Here is a 21,734-nt window from a genome sequence, read left to right on the forward strand (position 1 = left end):
TTTTGCTCAAACCAGCAGAAATATATTTAATAACATTTTCACAATAATGAAAATAGCACAAGATGGTAAACAATATTACAATTAAAAGCTGAAACAAACAGAACATTGATAGCGTTTCATTCATTTTTGGTTGTGATGGCAACCGCTTTGTTGAACCAGACATCGGTGTTGAGGAGGAAGAGCATGAAACGAGCCACATCACCCCTTCCTACAGCACTTCCTATAGGCAGGCCATTGGAGTCAGGAACAAAGTAGCCCTCGTGGGTAAGGAACTCTTTACCTAGTGAAAAGAACAAAGTAAATAGAGACCCATTTGTTCCCATCATCATTATGATTGGATAAGAGGTCCATTTCACTACCACAAGTCCCTGCACTTTTCTCAGAAGACAGAACTATGACTCTAAATTAAAACTTTACACTTATGGGAATTGGCCTATATGGATAGATCTAAATTGAAATGTTTCTTACAGAAGAAATATGGAAACCTTATACATAACCATGGTAGCAATCAAAAGGGAAACGTTTAGATTATGGGAAAATCATTAGGCTAAAATTAGGACAAAACAGCTAATCTGACACAAAACAGATTAGCTGTCTGACATCGAGCTGTCTGACATCGAGTCCAAACATTACGCTGCTGATTTGATGTGCATTTTACATTTACTGTACTTGGAGCTGCATTTGTTGATCAACCAAATCTGAAAATACTCTGGATACATTCAGTAACATAAGAATATTCATGGTAATTTGGGGTAGGTGCAACATAAGACTAAACAATGACAAGGGTTTGAGTGAGAGGACTAACTGGTGTCTCCAAGTGCCCACACACCTCTCTAAAGTGTACACAGTTCCTATGACAGTTCAATGTACTTTTATGACTCAAAGAAGAGTCTTCAACTATAAGGTGCTATTTTGAACTCTCCTAGCTGTGCTGTTGAGGAACCAGAGCAAGCACACTTGTAGTTGTTTTGTTTGGAACAGAGCTCTGCATCCCCACCATCACACAATTACTCTGGTTGTTTACGCATTACAGAAACGGTCCATTATAAATCGCAATCTGAGTCAGGTGGGCATCATTTGAAAGTGTGTCCTATTGCCAACACGGCTAGCTAAGTTACAAAATACGATTTTACAGTAGTAGGCTTTCACGAGGCAATTCAGACAAGCAGATGGTAATTTTGGTCCACATACGATAGAGTCACAACTGCATTCAGATGCATGTTCCCTGCCAAATTTCTTCACAATACAACAAACATAGGCTCATTCTGTTCAGAACAATTCAGGGTAAGACGCCATGTCATCTTGTAACTGTACATCAAGCATAGTGCTCATAAACGTTGACACATTGGCTTGCTTTTATGACATCAAAGTGGTATTTATTATAATCTTCAATATCTCATTTTTCAAAAATACATTGAGTCCTCTTTATTCAATTTCCTTCACTCAGAAAACAAAACATTTGCAAAAGGGATGGGGGCAACTTCTTGCCGTGCACGGTGCTCAAGTTCAGAACCGCTGTCAGTCAAAACCAATACTGCGCTGTGAAGCAGAGACCTTCAGCTCTGACATCATGTACAGCATAGCAGCTGAATTCCAATTTAGGTGCTTATAATGATCATGTATTTTGTAAAGCGCTTTTCAATATATGGAAGTCTCAAAGTGCAAAAAAGAAAAGAAAAAACAAATAGTAAAAAAAGGTCATAATATTGGACATAACTAGACAGGGCAACTGTCCAAGGAGCACAGCTATCAACAGAAAGCCATCCTAAAGAGAAAGGTCTTTAGTCCTGTTTTAAAGGAGCCCAGAGTCTGGTACCTTCAGGTGGTCAGGGAGGGCATTCCAGAGGCTGGGGGCAGTCGAGCTGAACACCCCGATCCCCTAAGGAGCACAGCTCAGCTATCGCTTGATAGAGGTAATGGAGGGAGAGCAGTTTTCGTGAATACACTGGAAAGTCAGCCCGAGTGTTTTGAATAGAATCCAGAATGAGACAGGGAGCTAGTGCAGAGATGCTAGGATGGGGGTGATGTGATGGTGTTTCCGCACTCTTATCAGGATCCTGGCAGTGCTGTTTTAATTGAGGAAAATAAGAACAATCCGAAATTTCTTTTTGATACTGTCGCAAACTAAAAAGCAGCATTCCCCAAGAGAGGATGGCTCTCACTTCAGCAGTAATGAATTCATGAACTTCTTTGAGGAAAAGATCATGATCATTAGAAAGCAAATTACAGACTCCTCTTTAAATCTGCGTATTCCTCCAAAGCTCTGTTGTCCTGAGTCTGCACAACCCTGCCAGGATCTAGGATCAAGGGAGACACTAAAGTGTTTTAGTACTATATCTCTTGACACAATGAAGAAAATAATCATGGCCTCTAAACCTTCAAGCTGCATACTGGACCCTATTCCAACTAAACTACTGAAAGAGCTGCTTTCTGTGCTTGGCCCTCCTATGTTGAACATAATAAACGGCTCTCTATCCACCGGATGTGTACCAAACTCACTAAAAGTGGCAGTAATAAAGCCTCTCTTGAAAAAGCCAAATCTTGACCCAGCAATTATAAAAAAAACTATCGGCCTATATCGAATCTTCCATTCCTCTCAAAAATCTTAGAAAAAGCTGTTGCGCAGCAACTCACTGCCTTCCTGAAGACAAACAATGTATACGAAACACTTCAGTCTGGTTTTAGACCCCATCATAGTACTGAGACTGCACTTGTGAAGGTGGTAAATTACCTTTTAATGACGTCAGACCGAGGCTCTGCGTCTGTCCTCGTGCTCCTAGATCTTAGTGCTGCTTTTAATACCATCGATCACCACATTCTTTTGGAGAGATTGGAAACCCAAATTGGTCTACATGGACAAGTTCTGGCCTGGTTTAGGTCTTATCTGTCGGAAAGATATCAGTTTGTCTCTGTGAATGGTTTGTCCTCTGACAAATCAACTGTAAATTTCGGTGTTCCTCAAGGTTCCGTTTTAGGACCACTATTGTTTTCACGATATATACTGCTCAAAAAAATAAAGGGAACACTTAAACAACACATTCTAGATCTGAATGAAAGAAATAATCTTAATAAATACTTTTTTCTTTACATAGTTGAATGTGCTGACAACAAAATCACAAAAATAATCAATGGAAATCCAATTTATCAACCCATGGAGGTCTGGATTTGGAGTCACACTCAAAATTAAAGTGGAAATCCACACTACAGGCTGATCCAACTTTGATGTAATGTCCTTAAAACAAGTCAAAATGAGACTCAGTAGTGTGTGTGGCCTCCACGTGCCTGTATGACCTCCCTACAACGCCTGGGCATGCTCCTGATGAGGTGGCGGATGGTCTCCTGAGGGATCTCCTCCCAGACCTGGACTAAAGCATCCACCAACTCCTGGACAGTCTGTGGTGCAACGTGGCAATGGTGGATGGAGCGAGACATGATGTCCCAGATGTGCTCAATTGGATTCAGGTCTGGGGAACGGGCGGGCCAGTCCATAGCATCAATGCCTTCCTCTTGCAGGAACTGCTGACACACTCCAGCCACATGAGGTCTAGCATTGTCTTGCATTAGGAGGAACCCAGGGCCAACCGCACCAGCATATGGTCTCACAAGGGGTCTGAGGATCTCATCTCGGTACCTAATGGCAGTCAGGCTACCTCTGGCGAGCACATGGAGGGCTGTGCGGCCCCCCCCAAAGAAATGCCACCCCACACCATGACTGACCCACCGCCAAACCGGTCATGCTGGAGGATGTTGCAGGCAGCAGAACGTTCTCCACGGCGTCTCCAGACTCTGTCACGTCTGTCACGTGCTCAGTGTGAACCTGCTTTCATCTGTGAAGAGCACAGGGCACCAGTGGTGAATTTGCCAATCTTGGTGTTCTCTGGCAAATGCCAAACGTCCTGCACGGTGTTGGGCTGTAAGCACAACCCCCACCTGTGGACGTTGGGCCTTCATACCACCCTCATGGAGTCTGTTTCTGACCGTTTGAGCAGACACATGCACATTTGTGGCCTGCTGGAGGTCATTTTGCAGGGCTCTGGCAGTGCTTCTCCTGCTCCTCCTTGCACAAAGGCGGAGGTAGCGGTCCTGCTGCTGGGTTGCTGCCCTCCTACGGCCTCCTCCACGTCTCCTGATGTACTGGCCTGTCTCCTGGTAGCGCCTCCATGCTCTGGACACTACGCTGACAGACACAGCAAACCTTCTTGCCACAGCTCGCATTGATGTGCCATCCTGGAAAAGCTGCACTACCTGAGCCACTTGTGTGGGTTGTAGACTCCGTCTCATGCTACCACTAGAGTGAAAGCACCGCCAGCATTCAAAAGTGACCAAAACGTCAGCCAGGAAGCATAGGAACTGAGAAGTGTTGTGTGGTCTCCACCTGCAGAACCACTCCTTTATTGGGGGTGTCTTGCTAATTGCCTATAATTTCCACCTGTTGTCTATTTCATTTGCACAACAGCATGTGAAATGTATTGTCAATCAGTGTTGCTTCCTAAGTGGACAGTTTGATTTCACAGAAGTGTGATTGACTTGGAGTTACATTGTGTTGTTTAAGTGTTCCCTTTATTTTTTTGAGCAGTGTATTTTACCTCTTGGGGATGTCATTCGAAAACATAATGTTAAATTTCACTGCTATACGGATGACACACAGCTGTACATTAATGAAACATGGTGAAGCCCCAAAATTGCCCTCGCTAGAAGCCTGTGTCTCAGACATAAGGAAGTGGATGGCTGCAAACTTTCTACTTTTAAACTCGGACAAAACAGAGATGCTTGTTCTAGGTCCCAAGAAACAAAGAGATCTTCTGTTGAATCTGACAATTAATCTGGATGGTTGTACAGTCGTCTCAAATAAAACTGTGAAGGACCTCGGCGTTACTCTGGACCCTGATCTCTCTTTTGAAGAACATATCAAGACTGTTTCAAGGACAGATTTTTTCCATCTACGTAACATTGCAAAAATCAGAAACTTTCTGTCCAGAAATGACGCAGAAAAATGTATCCATGCCTTTGTTACTTCTAGGTTGGACTACTGCAATGCTCTACTTTCCGGCTACCCGGATAAAGCACTAAATAAACTTCAGTTAGTGCTAAATACGGCTGCTAGAATCCTGACTAGAACCAAAAAATGTGATCATATTACTCCAGTGCTAGCCTCCCTACACTGGCTTCCTGTTAAGGCAAGGGCTGATTTCAAGGTTTTACTGCTAACCTACAAAGCATTACATGGGCTTGCTCCTACCTATCTTTCAGATTTGGTCCTGCCGTACATACCTACACGTACGCTACGGTCACAAGACGCGGGCCTCCTAACTGTCCCTAGAATTTCTAAGCAAACAGCTGGAGGCAGGGCTTTCTCCTATAGAGCTCCATTTTTATGGAATAGTCTGCCTATCCATGTGAGAGACGCAGACTCAGTCTCAACCTTTAAGTCTTTACTGAAGACACATCTCTTCAGTAGGTCCTATGATTAAGTGTAGTCTGGCCCAGGGGTGTGAAGGTGAATGGAAAGGCTGGAGCAACGAACCGCCCTTGCTGTCTCTGCCTGGCCGGTTTCCCCTCTTTCCACTGGGATTCTCTGCCTTTACCCCTATTACGGGGGCTGAGTCACTGGCTTACTGGTGTTCTTCCATGCCGTCCCTGGGAGGGGTGCGTCACTTGAGTGGGTTGAGTCACTGACGTGGTCTTCCTGTCTGGGTTGGCGCCCCCCCTTGGGCTGTGCCGTGGCGGAGATCTTTGTGGGCAATACTCGGCCTTGTCCCGGGATGGTATGTTGGTGGTTGGAGATATCCCTCCAGTGGTGTGGGGGCTGTGCTTCGGCAAAGTGGGTGGGGTTATTCCTACCTGTTTGGCCCTGTCCGGGGGTTTCATCGGATGGGGCCACAGTGTCTCCTGACCCCTCCTGTCTCAGCCTCCAGTATTTATGCTGCAGTAGTTTATGTGTCGGGGGGGGCTAGGGTCAGTCTGTCACATCTGGAGTATTTCTCTTGTCTTTTCCGGTGTCCTGTGTGAATTTAAATATGCTCTCTCTAATTCTCTCTTTCTCTCTTTCTTTCTCTCTCTCGGAGGACCTGAGCCCTAGGACCATGCCTCAGGACTACCTGGCTTGATGACTCCTTGCTGTCCCCAGTTCACCTGGCCGTGCTGCTGCTCCAGTTTCAATTGTTCTGCCTGCAACTATGGAACCCTGACCTGTTCACCGGACGTGCTACCTGTCCTAGACCTGCTGTCCCAGACCTGCTGGAACCCTGACCTATTCACTGGACGTGCTACCTGTTCCAGACCTGCTGTTTTCAACTCTCTAGAGACAGCAGGAGCGGTAGAGATACTCTCAAAGATCGGCTATGAAAAGCCAACTGACATTTACTCTTGTGTTACTGACTTGTTGCACCCTCGACAACTACTATGATTATTATTATTTGACCATGCTGGTCATTTATGAACATTTGAACATCTAGGCCATGTGCTGTTATAATCTCCACCCGGCACAGCCAGAAGAGGACTGGCCACCCCTCATAGCCTGGTTCCTCTCTAGGTTTCTTCCTAGGTTTTGGCCTTTCTAGGGAGTTTTTCTAGCCACCGTGCTTCTACACCTGCATTGCTTGCTGTTTGGGGTTTTAGGCTGGATTTCTGTACAGCACTTTGAGATATCAGCTGATGTAAGAAGGGCTATATAAATACATTTGATTTGATTTTGATTTGAAAAACAGCACTTACAGTCGACCGGTGCAGCTTTAGCAAGGCAGAAATTTGACAAACTGACTTGTTGGAAAGGTGTCATGCTATGACGGTGCCACGTTGAAAGTCACCGAGCTCTTCAGTAAGGCCATTCTACTGCCAATGTTTGTCTATGGAGATTGCATGGCTGTGTGCTCGATTTTATACACCTGTCAGCAACGGGTGTGGCTGAAATAGCCAAATCGAATAATTTGAAGGGTTGTCCACATACATTTGTATATATACAGTGAGGGAAAAAAGTATTTGATCCCCTGCTGATTTTGTACGTTTGCCCACTGACAAAGAAATGATCAGTCTATAATTTTAATGGTAGGCTTATTTGAACAGTGAGCGACAGAATAACTACAAAAAAATCCAGAAAAACGCATGTCAAAAATGTTATAAATTGATTTTCATTTTAATGAGGGAAATTAGTATTTGACCCCTCTGCAAAACATGACTTAGTACTTGGTGGCAAAACCCTTGTTGGCAATCACAGAGGTCAGATGTTTCTTGTAGTTGGCCACCAGGTTTGCACACATCTCAGGGGGGATTTTGTCCCACTCCTCTTTGCAGATCTTCTCCAAGTCATTAAGGTTTCGAGGCTGACGTTTGGCAACTCGAACCTTCAGCTCCCTCCACAGATTTTCTATGGGATTAAGGTCTGGAGACTGGCTAGGCCACTCCAGGACCTTAATGTGCTTCTTCTTGAGCCACTCCTTTGTTGCCTTGGCCGTGTGTTTTGGGTCATTGTCATGCTGGAATACCCATCCACGACCCATTTTCAATGCCCTGGCTGAGGGAAGGAGGTTCTCACCCAAGATTTGACGGTACATGGCCCCGTCCATCGTCCCTTTGATGCTGTGAAGTTGTCCTGTCCCCTTAGCAGAAAAACATCCCCAAAGCATAATGTTTCCACCTCCATGTTTGACCATGTGTTCTTGGAATCATAGGCAACATTCCTCCTCCTCCAAACACGGCGAGTTGAGTTGATGCCAAAGAGCTCCATTTTGGTCTCATCTGACCACAACACTTTCACCCAGTTGTCCTCTGAATCATTCAGATGTTCATTGGCAAACTTCAGATGGGCATGTATATGTGCTTTCTTGAGCAGGGGGACCTTGCGGGCGCTGCAGGATTTCAGTCCTTCACGGCGTAGTGTGTTACCAATTGCTTTCTTGGTGACTATGGTCCCAGCTGCCTTGAGATCATTGACAAGATCCTCCCGTGTAGTTCTGGGCTGATTCCTCACCGTTCTCCTGATCATTGCAACTCCACGAGGTGAGATCTTGCATGGAGCCACAGGCCGAGAGAGACTGACAGTTCTTTTGTGTTTATTCCATTTGTGAATAATCACACCAACTGTTGTCACCTTCTCACCAAGCTGTTTGGCGATGGTCATGTAGCCCATTACAGCCTTGTGTAGGTCTACAATCTTGTCCCTGACATCCTTGGAGAGATCTTTGGTCTTGGCCATGGTGGAGAGTTTGGAATCTGATTGATTGATTGCTTCTGTGGACAGGTGTCTTTTATACAGGTAACAAACTGAGATTAGGGGCACTCACTTTAATAGTGTGCTCCTAATCTCAGCTCGTTACCTGTATAAAAGACACCTGGGAGCCAGAAATCTTTCTGATTGAGAGGAGGTCAAATACTTATTTCCCTCATTAAAATGCCAATCAATTTATAACATGTTTGACATGCGTTTTTCTGGATTTTTTTGTTGTTACTCTGTCTCTCACTGTTCAAATAAACCTACCATTAAAATTATAGACTGATCATTTCTTTGTCAGTGGGCAAACGTACAAAATCAGCAGGGGATCAAATACTTTTTTCCCTCACTATATATATATATATATATATATATATATATATATATATATATATATATATATCTAAACTAGACCCTATTCGTCTGTCTTACCTGTGGCAGGTAAATTCTTGAGACCCGGTGGCCTGACAACTGTCCAGTTAACATCCTGTGTCTTCTTCAGAAAGTGCTCCATCTCAAACATATTGCTAAGGACACTTCGGATCATTGGCAGCAGCAGGAAGCGGATGAGGTAAGATGACTGCGTGCCAGAGTTAGCTATGGGGATGAAAATGAGAAGATAAGGGAATGCTGTTTCACAATGATAAAAACACGCAACTGACTTTGTACATTAAAAAGGCAACATGATCACTGACGAAATACAGTCATGGCATTGTTTATTTAACCCTTATTTTACCAGGTTAGTGAGGCTCTATTCATCCCTTGGTGGATTGAGGCCTAAGTAAGTAAGTTACCAGGTAAGTTGACTGAGAACACATTCTCAAGTTGTTCTCAAAAGTAATCAGTCGTATTTGACTTTACTTACGGTCAGTGTACCATGAAGTCATGGTGATAATGCGGTTCACTTTGGCCTCTCTCATGGCGTTTACTGCGGCCCTCATAGACAAGGTGTATCCAGTGACTCCGGAGAGAAAGGATGCAGGGAACCCCAGGCAGGATATAACTGCATCTTGTCCTTGGAAGTGAAGTTTTAGGCTGTCTTCTGAGAAGATATTGCCCTCAACCACCTGACAGAACAGAGAAAATAGCCTATACCATAAAACGGCTATCTCAGGCCCGGGGTAAGGATCACACTTCATAAAGCCTCTATAAAAAACATTGCTGCTGCGTACATTACAGAGGAAATGTAAAAAGACATAGAATTGGTGCTCAGACAAGACATTACATTATTTACCTTTAATTTATCGTGTTGCACTGTCAATTTCCCTGGGTTCCTGACAATGGCAGTGACAGTGTGTCCCTGCTGAAGGGCTTGGTTCACCAGATACTGTCCCGTCTGTCCGGTGGCTCCAAGCACGGCTATCTTCATCTTGACACTCGGAAATGCACTCTAAAATAAAATAAATATAATGTATGAAATATAATCATTCACAGTCAGAGGGTCAATCAAACCATAGCCAGATACTTTTCTGTAAACAGAAATCCCGACGATGATGAGTTACAAAAGCATGAACTCACATTTACAACAGTGCAAGTTTACAAGCAAGGGTGTGCAGTGGGCGTAGCACGACTTATCACGTGAATAGACTGTGTAGCAACACCCACATTTTTCATAACTGCTTGAAACATAATCAACTTAAAATGTATTAGTTCTTATTCTTCTATTACAACAAATGTCCATTTGCATTTACTTTCCATTATCATTTCACAGTTGCAGAAATAATCATTTTCTGATGGATACAACACAGACACTGTGATCAGACCTTGTGCCACACAGTCAAATGGACATTTACAAGAGGTCTATTTACACAGTAGATGGCAGTGTGTACTTGTTCATTATTCCACTAACAAACCAACCCACCCCAATGTCACCAGAGCCAACTGCATCTCTTTTCATAATGGGCATAACAAACAGCCTTATAGAGAGCCATAACAAAGCTGATCATAATGAAATATGATACATTTTCAGTGAGGAAAACCCCCGATTTGTTATCTGAAAAGTGAACTTGGATTTTGATTATGAACTGTTGAAATTTAAAAGGCAATACTGAGAAAACATGAATTGATTGTTCATTACTTTTATAGACCGCCTCCTGCGTTTGCCTGTAAGGCCCTTCAGTAGACAGAATTAAACCAGGATTAATCTAGGGGGAAAATTGACTGTGTGACATGAGGTCTGATCACACTGTCTGTGTTGTATCCATCTGAAAATGATTCTTTCTGCAACTGTGAAATGATAATGGACAGTAAGCTAACGCAAGGAATATAAAAGGCAGCATTATGAAAATCAAACCAAGAAATTAGAAAATGTCAGAAGATATATTTTATCTGATAGGCACCACATGCACCAAAAATAACCTCCAAACTCTGGCTACACTGCACAGGAATAATCTTATATACAGATGTCATGTTTCATTTCATAACTCATGTTTTGCAGAAAACTTGATTGAATTTCCCATGTCCTAGCCCTTGGTGATGACCAAATTACACAAGGTTTGTAAACTGTTAGGCTTTACCTGCACAATCTACAATACTCCAAATGGTTCATGCATAGCAACATGGCTAACCATGTAGGGTAATTGACTCACAAATGCGATCAAACAGTCCGTTTGCTCCAACAGTAATGTAAAATCTTACGTATTAAAGGGCATCATACAACCAAGTTGTGTTGTGTAACTCTTTTCCCCAACCCAGTTAAGAGAAAACCACGCCCCGTTATTCAGAGGAGCGTTCAACAACGCTTTGAGCGCTCTCCAAGTCCGGAAGTGAATCTCACGTAGCGCGAAATTTCAGTCACTCATTAATAACGTTTGCCCTTGTATTTCAAGATTGAAACATAAAATAACATAATGTCGTGGACAGAGCTAGCCATTAACCTCCCTTAACGCTCAAAGACAGATTCAATGGCTGTAGCATAGCGTATTCGACTGAATTATTAGCTAATAAATATTTGAGATTTATGAATAATAAGCATATGCTTTTACCTGATAGACTACTAAGGATAATATACCAAATTAAAATACCGAGCTAGTAACGTTAAGTATATATTATATACTATATTGTAATTCCTTCGCCACCATGGCTTATTTATTGCCTTAACTTACCTCATTTGCACTCACTGTATATAGACTTTTTGTTTTCTTTTGTTCTACTGTATTATTGACTGTATGTTTTGTTTATTTCATGTGTAACTCTGTGTTGTTGTATGTGTCGAATTGCTACGCTTTATCTTGGCCAGGTCGCAGTTGCAAATGAGAACTTGTTCTCAACTAGCCTACCTGGTAAAATAAAGGTGAAATACATTTTTTAAATTAAAAGTAGCCTAGCTAAACTTAGCTGACCTTCAATTGAGGGAATTCAGCAGAGTTCTGAGACATTTTTACAACTCATTGAAACTCTTAAAATAAATACATGGGAAAATGTTACCAAACATGATAATAATAGGCCTGCATTATGGTTGGCAACTAATTGTTAAATTACACTTTCCAGTTTCCATCCTTACCTTGGAAGACCACTGTCTCTGCGCTGATCTCCTGTGAGTGAGACAACGCTAACTAGCCAATGGGAGCGTAGTAGAACGCCCCTCTGAATAACGGGGCGTGGTTTTGTCTCAACTGCGTTGGGAAAAAGACAGACACTTGCACGTGACTTGGATGCATTCAAGATCTGCAATGTTTCACATTGTTTCGTCTTTTGATTGAGCCCATCACGATATGAATACTCAATGTTACTTTTTGTAATCACAGTCACAATTATTTATTTCTTATGAAGCATTGTTTTGCTGTAGGCTTAACGAAAAAGGCATTTTTATGAGAAAATTATAATGAAACTGTTTCGCTCTGAGACCGGATGTGCGTTCAGTTAGCTCGAACGTTAGCTACGTTGAAGAACGGTTTGTACTGAACGACTCGTTACCCCCGAACGTTATTGTATGTTCTGTGGCCATGCTAACAGCGTTCCCCAACTGGTTGTGCAGTATAGCACCGTTTCCGTTGAATTGAACGTTCCAGAACGTAAAAACGTACTGTACGCAGACCAGGCTTGGATCCGCGGCAGTTGTCAGATGATCTACTCTCACCTTGAAGCGGCAATCTGCAGTTTAAACAACAAAGGTCAACACGCCACAGATTTGGCAAACGGCTGAGGCTGGAGAAACGTAATCACGGAAATTCAAAGACAGAGCTATTGATGAAAGAACTGACCATCCATGAGATCATTCAAAGTTTTAACCATGTTTTGAAGCTATACAGAGTTTGTTTACAAACAAAGATATAGATTGTAAGATATATTCTACAAGAATCATTGCTATATATCATTAATTTAAATGTCCAAAATGTATGTAACAATCGCAGATTGCCCCTTTAACCATGCTCACAGGCACTACCCCAAAAGAGAAACAAAGGAAGTCATGGAGAAGTTGCAACCATTTGAATTGGAACGCACAAGTTCCTAGGCTACTGCCATATCCGCGAAAAGGGCACGATGTTGTCAACATTGCTCCTGCTCAGTCTGGTCGTTTCATGTGAGTCAGACTTCGCTCCAGCTGTGGTCAACGTCAGCTTGGATGATCCCCCAGAAGTGCGATGGGCGTCTCTATTTAAAGTTTTTGATGTCGACTACCTGGTGAAAGCAGGTGCTGAAGTGATTGAGTAAGTGCTTAAGGCGGAATGCCTATTTACAGAAGTTCTAGTTGCCTCCAAAAGTTGGTTTAATAATGTTTGTATCAAACTGTAAAATATAGATTTTTGCTTTAAAGTCACATGATGGACAGGACTTTTGATTATGTAGCCTAAACCTGAATTGCAGAAGTTTTGCCTCTACTTCAGTATATGGACATTGATCAGACTTAACCATTTATTTTCACTTACCATTCAATATGTCAAATATGAGAAAATATGCCATGATATGTTGTTTGCATAAAATCAGTGCTTGCAATTTAATTACGTTTGAATATCTGCAGGCATACAGTATGTTGACCCACACAATGTGTTGCCCATGGTGTTGATTAATTTGAACACCTAAAACGTTTAAAAAATGTTTTTGTTGCAGTGCCACCGTTCCAAAATGGGTGCATCATGCGATAACTCCGATTGTGGAGGCCTTGGAGAAGTATGTACCTCCTCCATACGCAGGGGAGATCAGAGGAATGGCCTCATATTTTCGAGGGAGCCTTTCCGATGTCATCCTTCTCAACTTTGCCTATGAAATATCAGCGTATGTATGAATTGATCTGCTTTACATGTAGGCCTACTGATACAAATGCCATTCAACCAGTAGAAACAAGAATGTAGTCACAGCTTCTTGTTGTCAGAATCACAAAGAAGAAGAATGAAAGTATGTGCTGTAAGACCCCCCCCCCTCCTTTCATGACTTAACACGCTCCTATTGCATCCATAGGTTTTGCACTAGTATTGTAGCTCAGGACACAAGTGGACGTTTGTATCATGGCAGGAACCTTGATTACCCACATGATATACTCCGGAATGTCACCATCGATGTTCTCTTTCTGAAAAATGGAACGGTATGTTACACATGGTTACACAGCTCAACCTTTACATCTGCAGTTTCACTTCTGTAAGGCCAAGGTGTCAATCAGCCGAAAATGCCAGAGAACTTAGTTTGGGCACTGTGAAGTAAATCTGGAGTGTGATGTTAGGCTGAAAAAGGGTCAAGTAAAATCACCTCCTAATTACTCAACTTTTCCAGGTGGCTTATCGTGGTACGTCTTTTGCTGGCTATGTCGGGCTGTGGACCGGACAGAGTCCAAATAAATTCACAGTCTCTGGTGACCAGCGTGGTAAGGGTTCACTTTATCTAATTGTCCAGGACACATCCATAAAGGTGTGAGTCAGTCATTTAAGGCAGTGTGTTATCATCAGGTGAAGACCACTGGTGGAATTGGTGGAAGAATTGGGTCTCTGCTTTCCTGATGAAAAGATCTCCAGTCAGCTGGCTGGTGAGAGAGGTAAGTCAGGAAGTTTAACCATCAACATCCACAAAAATCAACACTTTGCTAACCACAAATTACTATTATGGCTTGTCTATTAACCTACTATTGTGGCTTGTCCTTTCTTGTTTTTCTTCAGACGTTGGAGGAAGCAGCAGACTTTCAGGATGCTGTGATGCGGCTGTCCAAGATCCCAATCATCACAAGCGTGTACTACATCGTTGCCGGGGTAAAGCCTGGGGAAGGAGTGGTGGTCACCAGAGACAGGAAGGGCCCAGCTGATATCTGGCCACTGGAACCCTTAAATGGAGGGTAGGAAATGAGGGGTCTCTTCCATAACAAATTGTACTAGTTTGTTTTAAGAGCTGCTGAGATTTATAAAGCCGAATTATGCTAACTGTTATCATTGAGTCTGACCCATATTTCCAACCTCCCATTTTTATCTGAAGTCAATCAATCAATCAATCAATCAAAAATGTTACATCAGCTGATGTCACAAAGTGCTATACAGAAATCCAGCATAAAACCCAAACAACAAGCAATGCAGATGTAGAAGCATGGTAGCTAGGAAAAACTCTCTAGAAAGGCAGGAACCTAGAGAGGAACCAGGCTCTGAGGGGTGGCCAGTCCTCTTCTGGCTGTGCCGGGTGGAGATTATAACAGTACATGGCCAAGATGTTCAAACGTTCATAGATGACCAGCAGAGTCTAATAATAATAATCACAGTGGTTGTAGAGGGTGCAACAGGTCAGCACCTCAGGAGTAAATGTCAGTTGGCTTTTCATACCCGATCATTCAGAGTTAGAGACACCAGGTCCGGGACAAGGTAGCACGTCTGGTGAACAGGTCAGGGTTCCATAGCTGCAGGCAGAACAGTTGAAACTGGAGTAACAACACGACCAGGTGGACTGGGGACAGCAAGGAGTCATCAGGCCAGGTAGTCCCGAGGCATGGTCCTAGAGCTCAGGTCCTCCGAGAGAATTAGAAGGAGCATACTTAAATTCACACAGGACACCAGATAAGACAGGAGAAATACTCCAGATATACAGACTGACCCTAGCCCCCTGACACACAAACTATTGCAGCATAAATACTGGAGGCTGAGACAGGAGGGGTCGGGAGACACTGTGGCCCCATCCGACGATACCCCCGGACGGGGCCAACCAGGCAGGATATAACCCCACCCACTTTGCCAAAGCACAGCCCCCACAACACTAGAGGGATATCTTCAAACCACCAACTTACTACGCTGAGACAAGGCCGAGTATAGCCCACAAAGATCTCACCCACGGCACTAACCCGAGGGGGGCGCCAACCTGGACAGGAAGATCTCGTCAGTGACTCAACCCACTCAAGTGACACACCTCTCCTAGGGACGGCATGGAAGCGCACCAGTAAGCCAGTGACTCAGCCCCCATAATAGGGTCAGAGGCAGAGAATCCCAGTAGAGAGAGGGGAACGGGCCAGGCAGACAGCAAGGGCGATTCGTCGCTCCAGTGCCTTTCCGTTCACCTTCACACCCCTGGGCCAGACTACACTCATCATAGGACCTACTGAAGAGATGAGTCTTCAATAAAGACTTAAAGGTCGAGACCGAGTCTGCGTCTCAAACACGGATAGGCAGACCATTCCATAAAAATTGAGCTCTATAGGAGAAAGCCCTGCCTCCAGCTGTTTGCTTAGAAATTCTAGGGACAAGGAGGTCTGCATCTTGTGACCATAGTGTACGTGTAGGTATGTACGGCAGGACCAAATCGGAAAGATGGGTAGGAGCAAGCCCATGTAATGCTTTGTAGGTTCAGAGTAAAGCCTTGAAATCAGCCCAAGCCTTAACAGGAAGCCAGTGTAGAAAGGCTAGCACTGGAGTAATATGATCAAATTTTGGGGTTCTAGTCAAGATTCTAGTAGCCGTGTTTAGCACTAACTGAAGTTTATTTAGTGCTTTATCCAGGTAGCCGGAAAGTAGAGCATTGCAGTAGTCTAATCTAGAAGTGACAAAAGCTTGGATACATTTTTCTGCATCATTTTTGGACAGAGTTTCTGATTTTTGCAATGTTACGTAGATGGAAAAAAGCTGTCTTTGAAATAGTCTTGATATGTTAGTCAAAAGAGAGATTAGGGTCCAGAGTAACGCATAGGTCCTTCAGTTTAATTTGAGACGACTGTACAATCATCAATATTAATTGTCAGATCCAACAGAAGACCTCTTTGTTTCTTGGGACTTAGAACCTGCATCTCTGTTTTGTCTGAGTTTAACATTTTAAAAAGTCTTGGAGAAGATGTTTGCAACTCAACTTCACTCACACCTCAGCACTAACAAGCTTTATGAGGCGCTCCAGACCAGCTTCAGACCCATGCACAGTACTGAGACAGCACTGGTGAATGCTGTTAAAGACCTGCTCATGGCAGCAAATACAGTATCCCCCACCATCTTGATTCTTCTGGACCTCAGTGCTGCTTTTGAAACAGTAGATCACATCATTCTACTGCAGTGCCTCACAGGGAACACTGCCATCTGTGGGACTGCCCTAAACTGGTTCACCTCTAACCACAAGCAGTATGTCATCCCATTCTCTTCCTGCTCTACATGCTCCCACTTGGCCAGATCTTCAGACAGCACAGTGTCCGATTCCACTGCTATGCAGATGACACACAGGTGTACATTAAAACCAAGCCTGACACATCTGCTTTGTCAACCTTGGATGCAGAACAACTTCCTCCAACTCAACAGCACCAAGACTGATGCAATGCTGATAAGCAACCCCAGCAGATCACCAAATCCTGCAGCATCCGCCCTGCCATAGAAGGCCACATCATTCCCCCCCTCTCCTCAGTCATCACCGACCTGGATTTGATATTCGACCCTGCTCTCTTCTTTAATGCCCACATTAGACTGTAAAACGTAATTCTTTCACCTGAATAACATCTCCCTAAGACCCTCTCTCACCACTTCTGACACAGAAAAGCTTATCCATGCATTCGTTTTCTCCAGAATTGATTATGGGAATGCAATACTTGGGGGGCCTGCCTGCAAACTCAATTCATAAATTACAGCTCATTCAGTGCTGCAAGGTTTCTGACACAAACAAAAAAGTCTGCTCACATCACCCCCATCCTTGCTGATCTCCATTGACTACCTGTCTTCTTCAAAGAATTGACTTTAAAATTCTCCTCCTGGTCTACAAAGCCCTTAATGGCATCGGCCCAGGGCACCCAGAACCCAGAGCAGAACCATGGGGGACCGTGCCTTTTCCTCCCACGCACCATGTCTTTGGAACTCCATCCTGACAATCTCAGGGCTGTTCAAACTGTTGGGGCTTTTCAAGCAGGCCTTAAGACTCCTCTTTATCGGCTGGTCTACCCTTCCTCCTAGACTTTGTTGCTTTTATGATATGGCATATATATATATATATATATAGTTTAAAAAATATATTTTTCTATTAACTTTTATTTTATGCACTTTTAGATAATTCGCATTTCATTATACAAGAATAAACAAATGTAATGTATTACAATACTATCAGCAGATATTGGGCTTTTAAAATAAGATGCCAAAACATATCGGGGTGTTCACTCTTGAATGTGTAAATGATGTGTAGTGTCCTTTCCTACTATAGGTGGTTCAGAGTAGAGACCAACTTCGATCACTGGCTGCCGCCTCCTGCAAAGGATCATCGCAGGTAAGCATAATGCTCACTTTACATGACTCCATAATTACATTTTAATTGATTTCATGTGAATGGATGGCTTATGTATCTTTCTTCCAGAGATGCAGCCAACAAAGCATTAAATGCAACTGGTCAAGATAATATCAATATGGATACAATGTATAAGGCAAGTAGATAGATGCCTGTATGCTATTGGTGAATATTTGTTTTGATAGTATTACATTTGACAATGTTATACTGTATCATTGACTATATTTGATTACAAGTTATCTTAATAGCAAATTCAGAAATGCAGTATTCAGACCCCTTGACTTTTTCCACATTTTGTGGAATAATAATGACAAAGCCAAAACTGTTTTTTTGAAATGTTTGCAAATTTATTATATATAAAAAAACTGAAATATCACGTTTACATAAGTATTCAGACCCTTTACTCAGCGCTTTGCTGAAGCACCTTTGGCAGCGATTACAGCCTCAAGTCTTCTTGGGTATGACGCTACAAGCTTGGCACACCTGTATTTGGGGAGTTTCTCCCATTTTTCTCTGCAGATCCTCTCAAGCCCTGTCAGGTTGTATGGGGAGCGTCACTGCACAGCTCTTTTCAGGTCTCTCCAGAGATGTTAGATCGGGTTCAAGTCCGGGCTCTGGCTGGGCCACTCAAGGACATTCAGAGACTGGTTGGCTGTGTGCTTAGGGTCGTTGTCCTGTTGGAAGGTGAATCTTGACCCCAGTCTGAGGTCCTGAGAGCTCTGGAGCAGGTTTTCATCAAGGATCTCTGATTGGTGGAGTGCTGCAGAGATGGTTGTCCTTCTGGAAGGTTCTCCCATCTCCACAGAGGAACTCTGGAGCTCAGTCAGAGTGACATTCGGGTTCTTGGTCACTTCCCTGACCAAGGCCCTTCTCCCCTGATTGCTCAGTTTGGCCGGGCGGCCAGCTCTAGGAAGTCTTGGTGGTTCCAAACTTCTTCCATTTAAGAATGATGGAGGCCACTGTTTTCTTGGGGACCTTTAATGCTGCAGACATGCAGATCTCTGCCTTGACACAATTCTGTCTCGGAGCTCTACTGACAATTCCTTCGACCTCATAGCTTGTTGTTTTTCCTCTGACGTACTGTCAACTGTGGGACCTTTTTATATAGACAGGTGTGTGCCTTTCCAAATCATGTCCGTTCAATTGAATTTACCACAGGTGGACTCTTTTGAGTCTCATAGCAAAGGGTCTGAATAATTATGTAAATAAGATATTTATTTTGGGTTTTTTTAAAGAAAAAAAGGCGCCTGAATGCACTGTATAACTGTATTTTTTTTATATTTTTAATAAATGGTTTAAGCATCTTAAATCAGTAATTTTGTCTCCCAGGTCCTGTCAATGAACCCAGTATGTAACAGGTAAGGAAGAAGAAGTTTGTTTATTATGTCCTCATTTCTCTCTGTGGCATTCCCCAATGTGAATCACTGTCTGTGAGCAGCAGGAGGGAGGGTTTCTTGTGCAACGAACATTGCTTTCACTTCCCTTTGCCTTACCACAGCAATAAAGTTAATAGGCCTCTGTTATGAAACTGTCTGAAAAAATGGCTGTAGTATATTGTCACTGAAGATCTGAGTAGAATTGTCCCCGTTTTGAAGCTTTTCATGTCACACTGGTATTTAAGTAGGTTTCCATCTTACCCATACATCTTACCCATACATCTTATCCATACATACACTAACTGTGATTTGTATGTTTCATATAACTTTCTGTGGGTAGATGGGTGTGTCTTATATTAAAAATATGTTCCTTGTTTCTCAGGATTACTGTTTTCACAACAACAATGAGTGCAGCCAGCCCTGAGAAATACAACACAGAGGTCAGACCAGAGGTAATGGAACTACTGACAGGTCTAATCATTGGCCCTCGGTTGTGTCCCAATTAGGGCTGTCTTAGTTCATCAGTTAACCTTTTGTAATGTCAGTGTATCGTGATTAATCGCATTGTCGGAAAGCATTGAAAATCCTCTGAAAACAACCAAAATACATCATCTATACAGCTAAAACAATGCGATGTCAAAACAAGTTGACGTTGAGTATGGTTACATGCACACAATAATGTGATTAATGTGGATAGTCAGATTAATAATTCAATTAAAACGTTTACATGCTTTGCAAGAAGAAAGATTTCCCTAATTATCCTGTTTGCATGGACACATCTGAAATCAGGCTACCTGTTGGCACGCTCTTAAAAGCAGAAAATCGGCAATCAAAATAAACCTTCTACCACAGCGACCATGTTATTTTTGAGAAGCATATTTGATTCTGAGTACGGACATATAAAGTTTGTATGTGAAAACTACTTTTAAGACGCATACATTTAGTTGTTCCCAACTCACTTCACTGAGCTAAAGAGGGAGGCTCGCTTGGCTGCTGCTAGCACATGTGCAGATCAGATACACCGCTGGAATGCAGATTAAGGTGTTTAGATGTCCTAATAATTAGAAAGTTACAATTTAATTTTTTTATCAGCTTATGCACACTTCGATTTAGACCTTACACCGATTAAGATGAGCAGAGTAAGGTGTTTACATGACTATTGCATAATCAGTTGTATTAGTGTGCATGTAAACATACTCAGAGGTTAAAGAAAGTGTGCTTTATAAATTAACCTGATTTTGCTAACCGTTACGCTGAGCAAAATCAAGACGTCAATATTATTGTAATGCTATCTGTATAAAAAAAATCTTAATTTACAGCTCCAATTTGAGCAAATTCTCAATTTGCGATTAATTGTGATTAATCACAGCAAATTCTGTGATTTAACTCAATTGTTTTAAATTGTTTGACAGCCCTAGTCCCAATACAATACACAGCGTTGGGCTAGTAACCGAAAGGTTGCGAGTTCGAATCCCAGAGCTGACAAGGTACAAATCTGTCGTTCTGCCCCTGAACAAGGCAGTTAACCCACTGTTCCTAGGCCATCATTGAAAATAATAATTTGTTCTTAACTGACTTGCCTAGTTAAATAAAGGTAAAATACATTTTAAAAAACATTATAGTTGGTTACTTAGTAATAGTTGATTACTTACAGTATGCTTTATATGATGTAATTATATTAACCCCATTGCCCTACTAACTAAGCATATGTCCATTCTCAATGTTCTATACTATGGTGTAAAGTTCTGTAAATTAGACCTACTGCATTATGTATGGTCATGCTTACATCACTGATATTGCAGATCAAAACATTTGTCTGACATGCAAAGCATCATTGTGGTTGTTGATTTAACCTTCTGTTTCCTGTGTTTCCAGGGCTGCAATAGCAATGAATAAAGCTGAGTCGTGGACCAAAACCATGATTATGTTGTTGTCCAGAAAGGGCAGAGCAGAGATTTTCTGCATTAAAAGTGCCTTCCTTTTAAAAAAAATTTATTCCATGAGTTATTTGTCATGTGTTTTTTTTAGGTGATCAAATTAATCTCTTTTTTACCCAAAATGTGATTTGGAAATATTAATTACGATTATGTCCACACACATTGAGTCTAGTATTTTAGAGTGTTGAACATGATTATATTTAAATAAAGCTCATTTAATTTTGATGATTTCATGCAACATAAAATGCCTTATGTGAATTATACAGATCATCCACTGTCAAAATGAATAATAAAACTTGTAATAAAAATTCAATGTCTCTACATTATTGACCTAGCAGAGAGCTACTGTTACTGCCACAAAATGAATACATCGTAATACAATCATTTAGAATTTTAGATATAATACAGAAACAATGTCTCTGGTGCCTGCATGTGAAATATTCCTTATTTAGAGAAGAATGTTAAAACACGTGTTACGTTCCCCAGTTTCTGTGTTGTGGGTTTGTGTCTATGTATGTGTGTATTTCAGGAAAATGGCTTCCTGGATTCCCCCAAGCAGCTGATTGGTCG

General features: G+C 42.3%; 2 protein-coding genes across 6 annotated transcripts; one reads left to right on the forward strand and one right to left on the reverse strand.

Moving 5' to 3' along the window:
* LOC106585384 (flavin reductase (NADPH)) lies at window positions 1-11,988 on the reverse strand. Of its 5 annotated transcripts, none has more exons than XM_014171527.2 (5): window positions 11,709-11,988; window positions 9,441-9,596; window positions 9,072-9,273; window positions 8,639-8,803; window positions 1-280 (listed from the first exon to the last, which is right to left on the reverse strand). In XM_014171527.2, the coding sequence occupies exons 2-5, from the start codon at window positions 9,573-9,575 to the stop codon at window positions 117-119; spliced, it is 666 nt and encodes a 221-aa protein (XP_014027002.1). In that variant the 5' UTR covers window positions 9,576-9,596; window positions 11,709-11,988; the 3' UTR covers window positions 1-116. The 5 variants fall into 5 exon arrangements, with proteins under 5 accessions (XP_014027002.1, XP_014027004.1, XP_014027003.1 ...); XM_014171529.2 differs by lacking the exon at window positions 11,709-11,988 and adding an exon at window positions 10,844-10,908; XM_014171528.2 differs by lacking the exon at window positions 11,709-11,988 and adding an exon at window positions 10,795-10,883.
* Window positions 11,989-12,129: 141 nt separating this feature from the next.
* On the forward strand, window positions 12,130-21,477 carry LOC106585736 (N-acylethanolamine-hydrolyzing acid amidase). Its single transcript, XM_014172303.2, has 12 exons — window positions 12,130-12,484; window positions 12,584-12,855; window positions 13,256-13,420; window positions 13,604-13,727; window positions 13,913-14,003; window positions 14,086-14,171; window positions 14,293-14,465; window positions 17,771-17,833; window positions 17,921-17,987; window positions 19,181-19,209; window positions 19,610-19,679; window positions 21,103-21,477. The coding sequence occupies exons 2-12, from the start codon at window positions 12,689-12,691 to the stop codon at window positions 21,121-21,123; spliced, it is 1,056 nt and encodes a 351-aa protein (XP_014027778.1). The 5' UTR covers window positions 12,130-12,484; window positions 12,584-12,688; the 3' UTR covers window positions 21,124-21,477.
* The last annotated feature ends 257 nt before the right edge of the window (window positions 21,478-21,734 follow it).

The sequence above is a fragment of the Salmo salar genome, chromosome ssa24 (genome assembly GCF_905237065.1).
Source record: "Salmo salar chromosome ssa24, Ssal_v3.1, whole genome shotgun sequence".
NCBI lineage: Eukaryota > Metazoa > Chordata > Actinopteri > Salmoniformes > Salmonidae > Salmo > Salmo salar.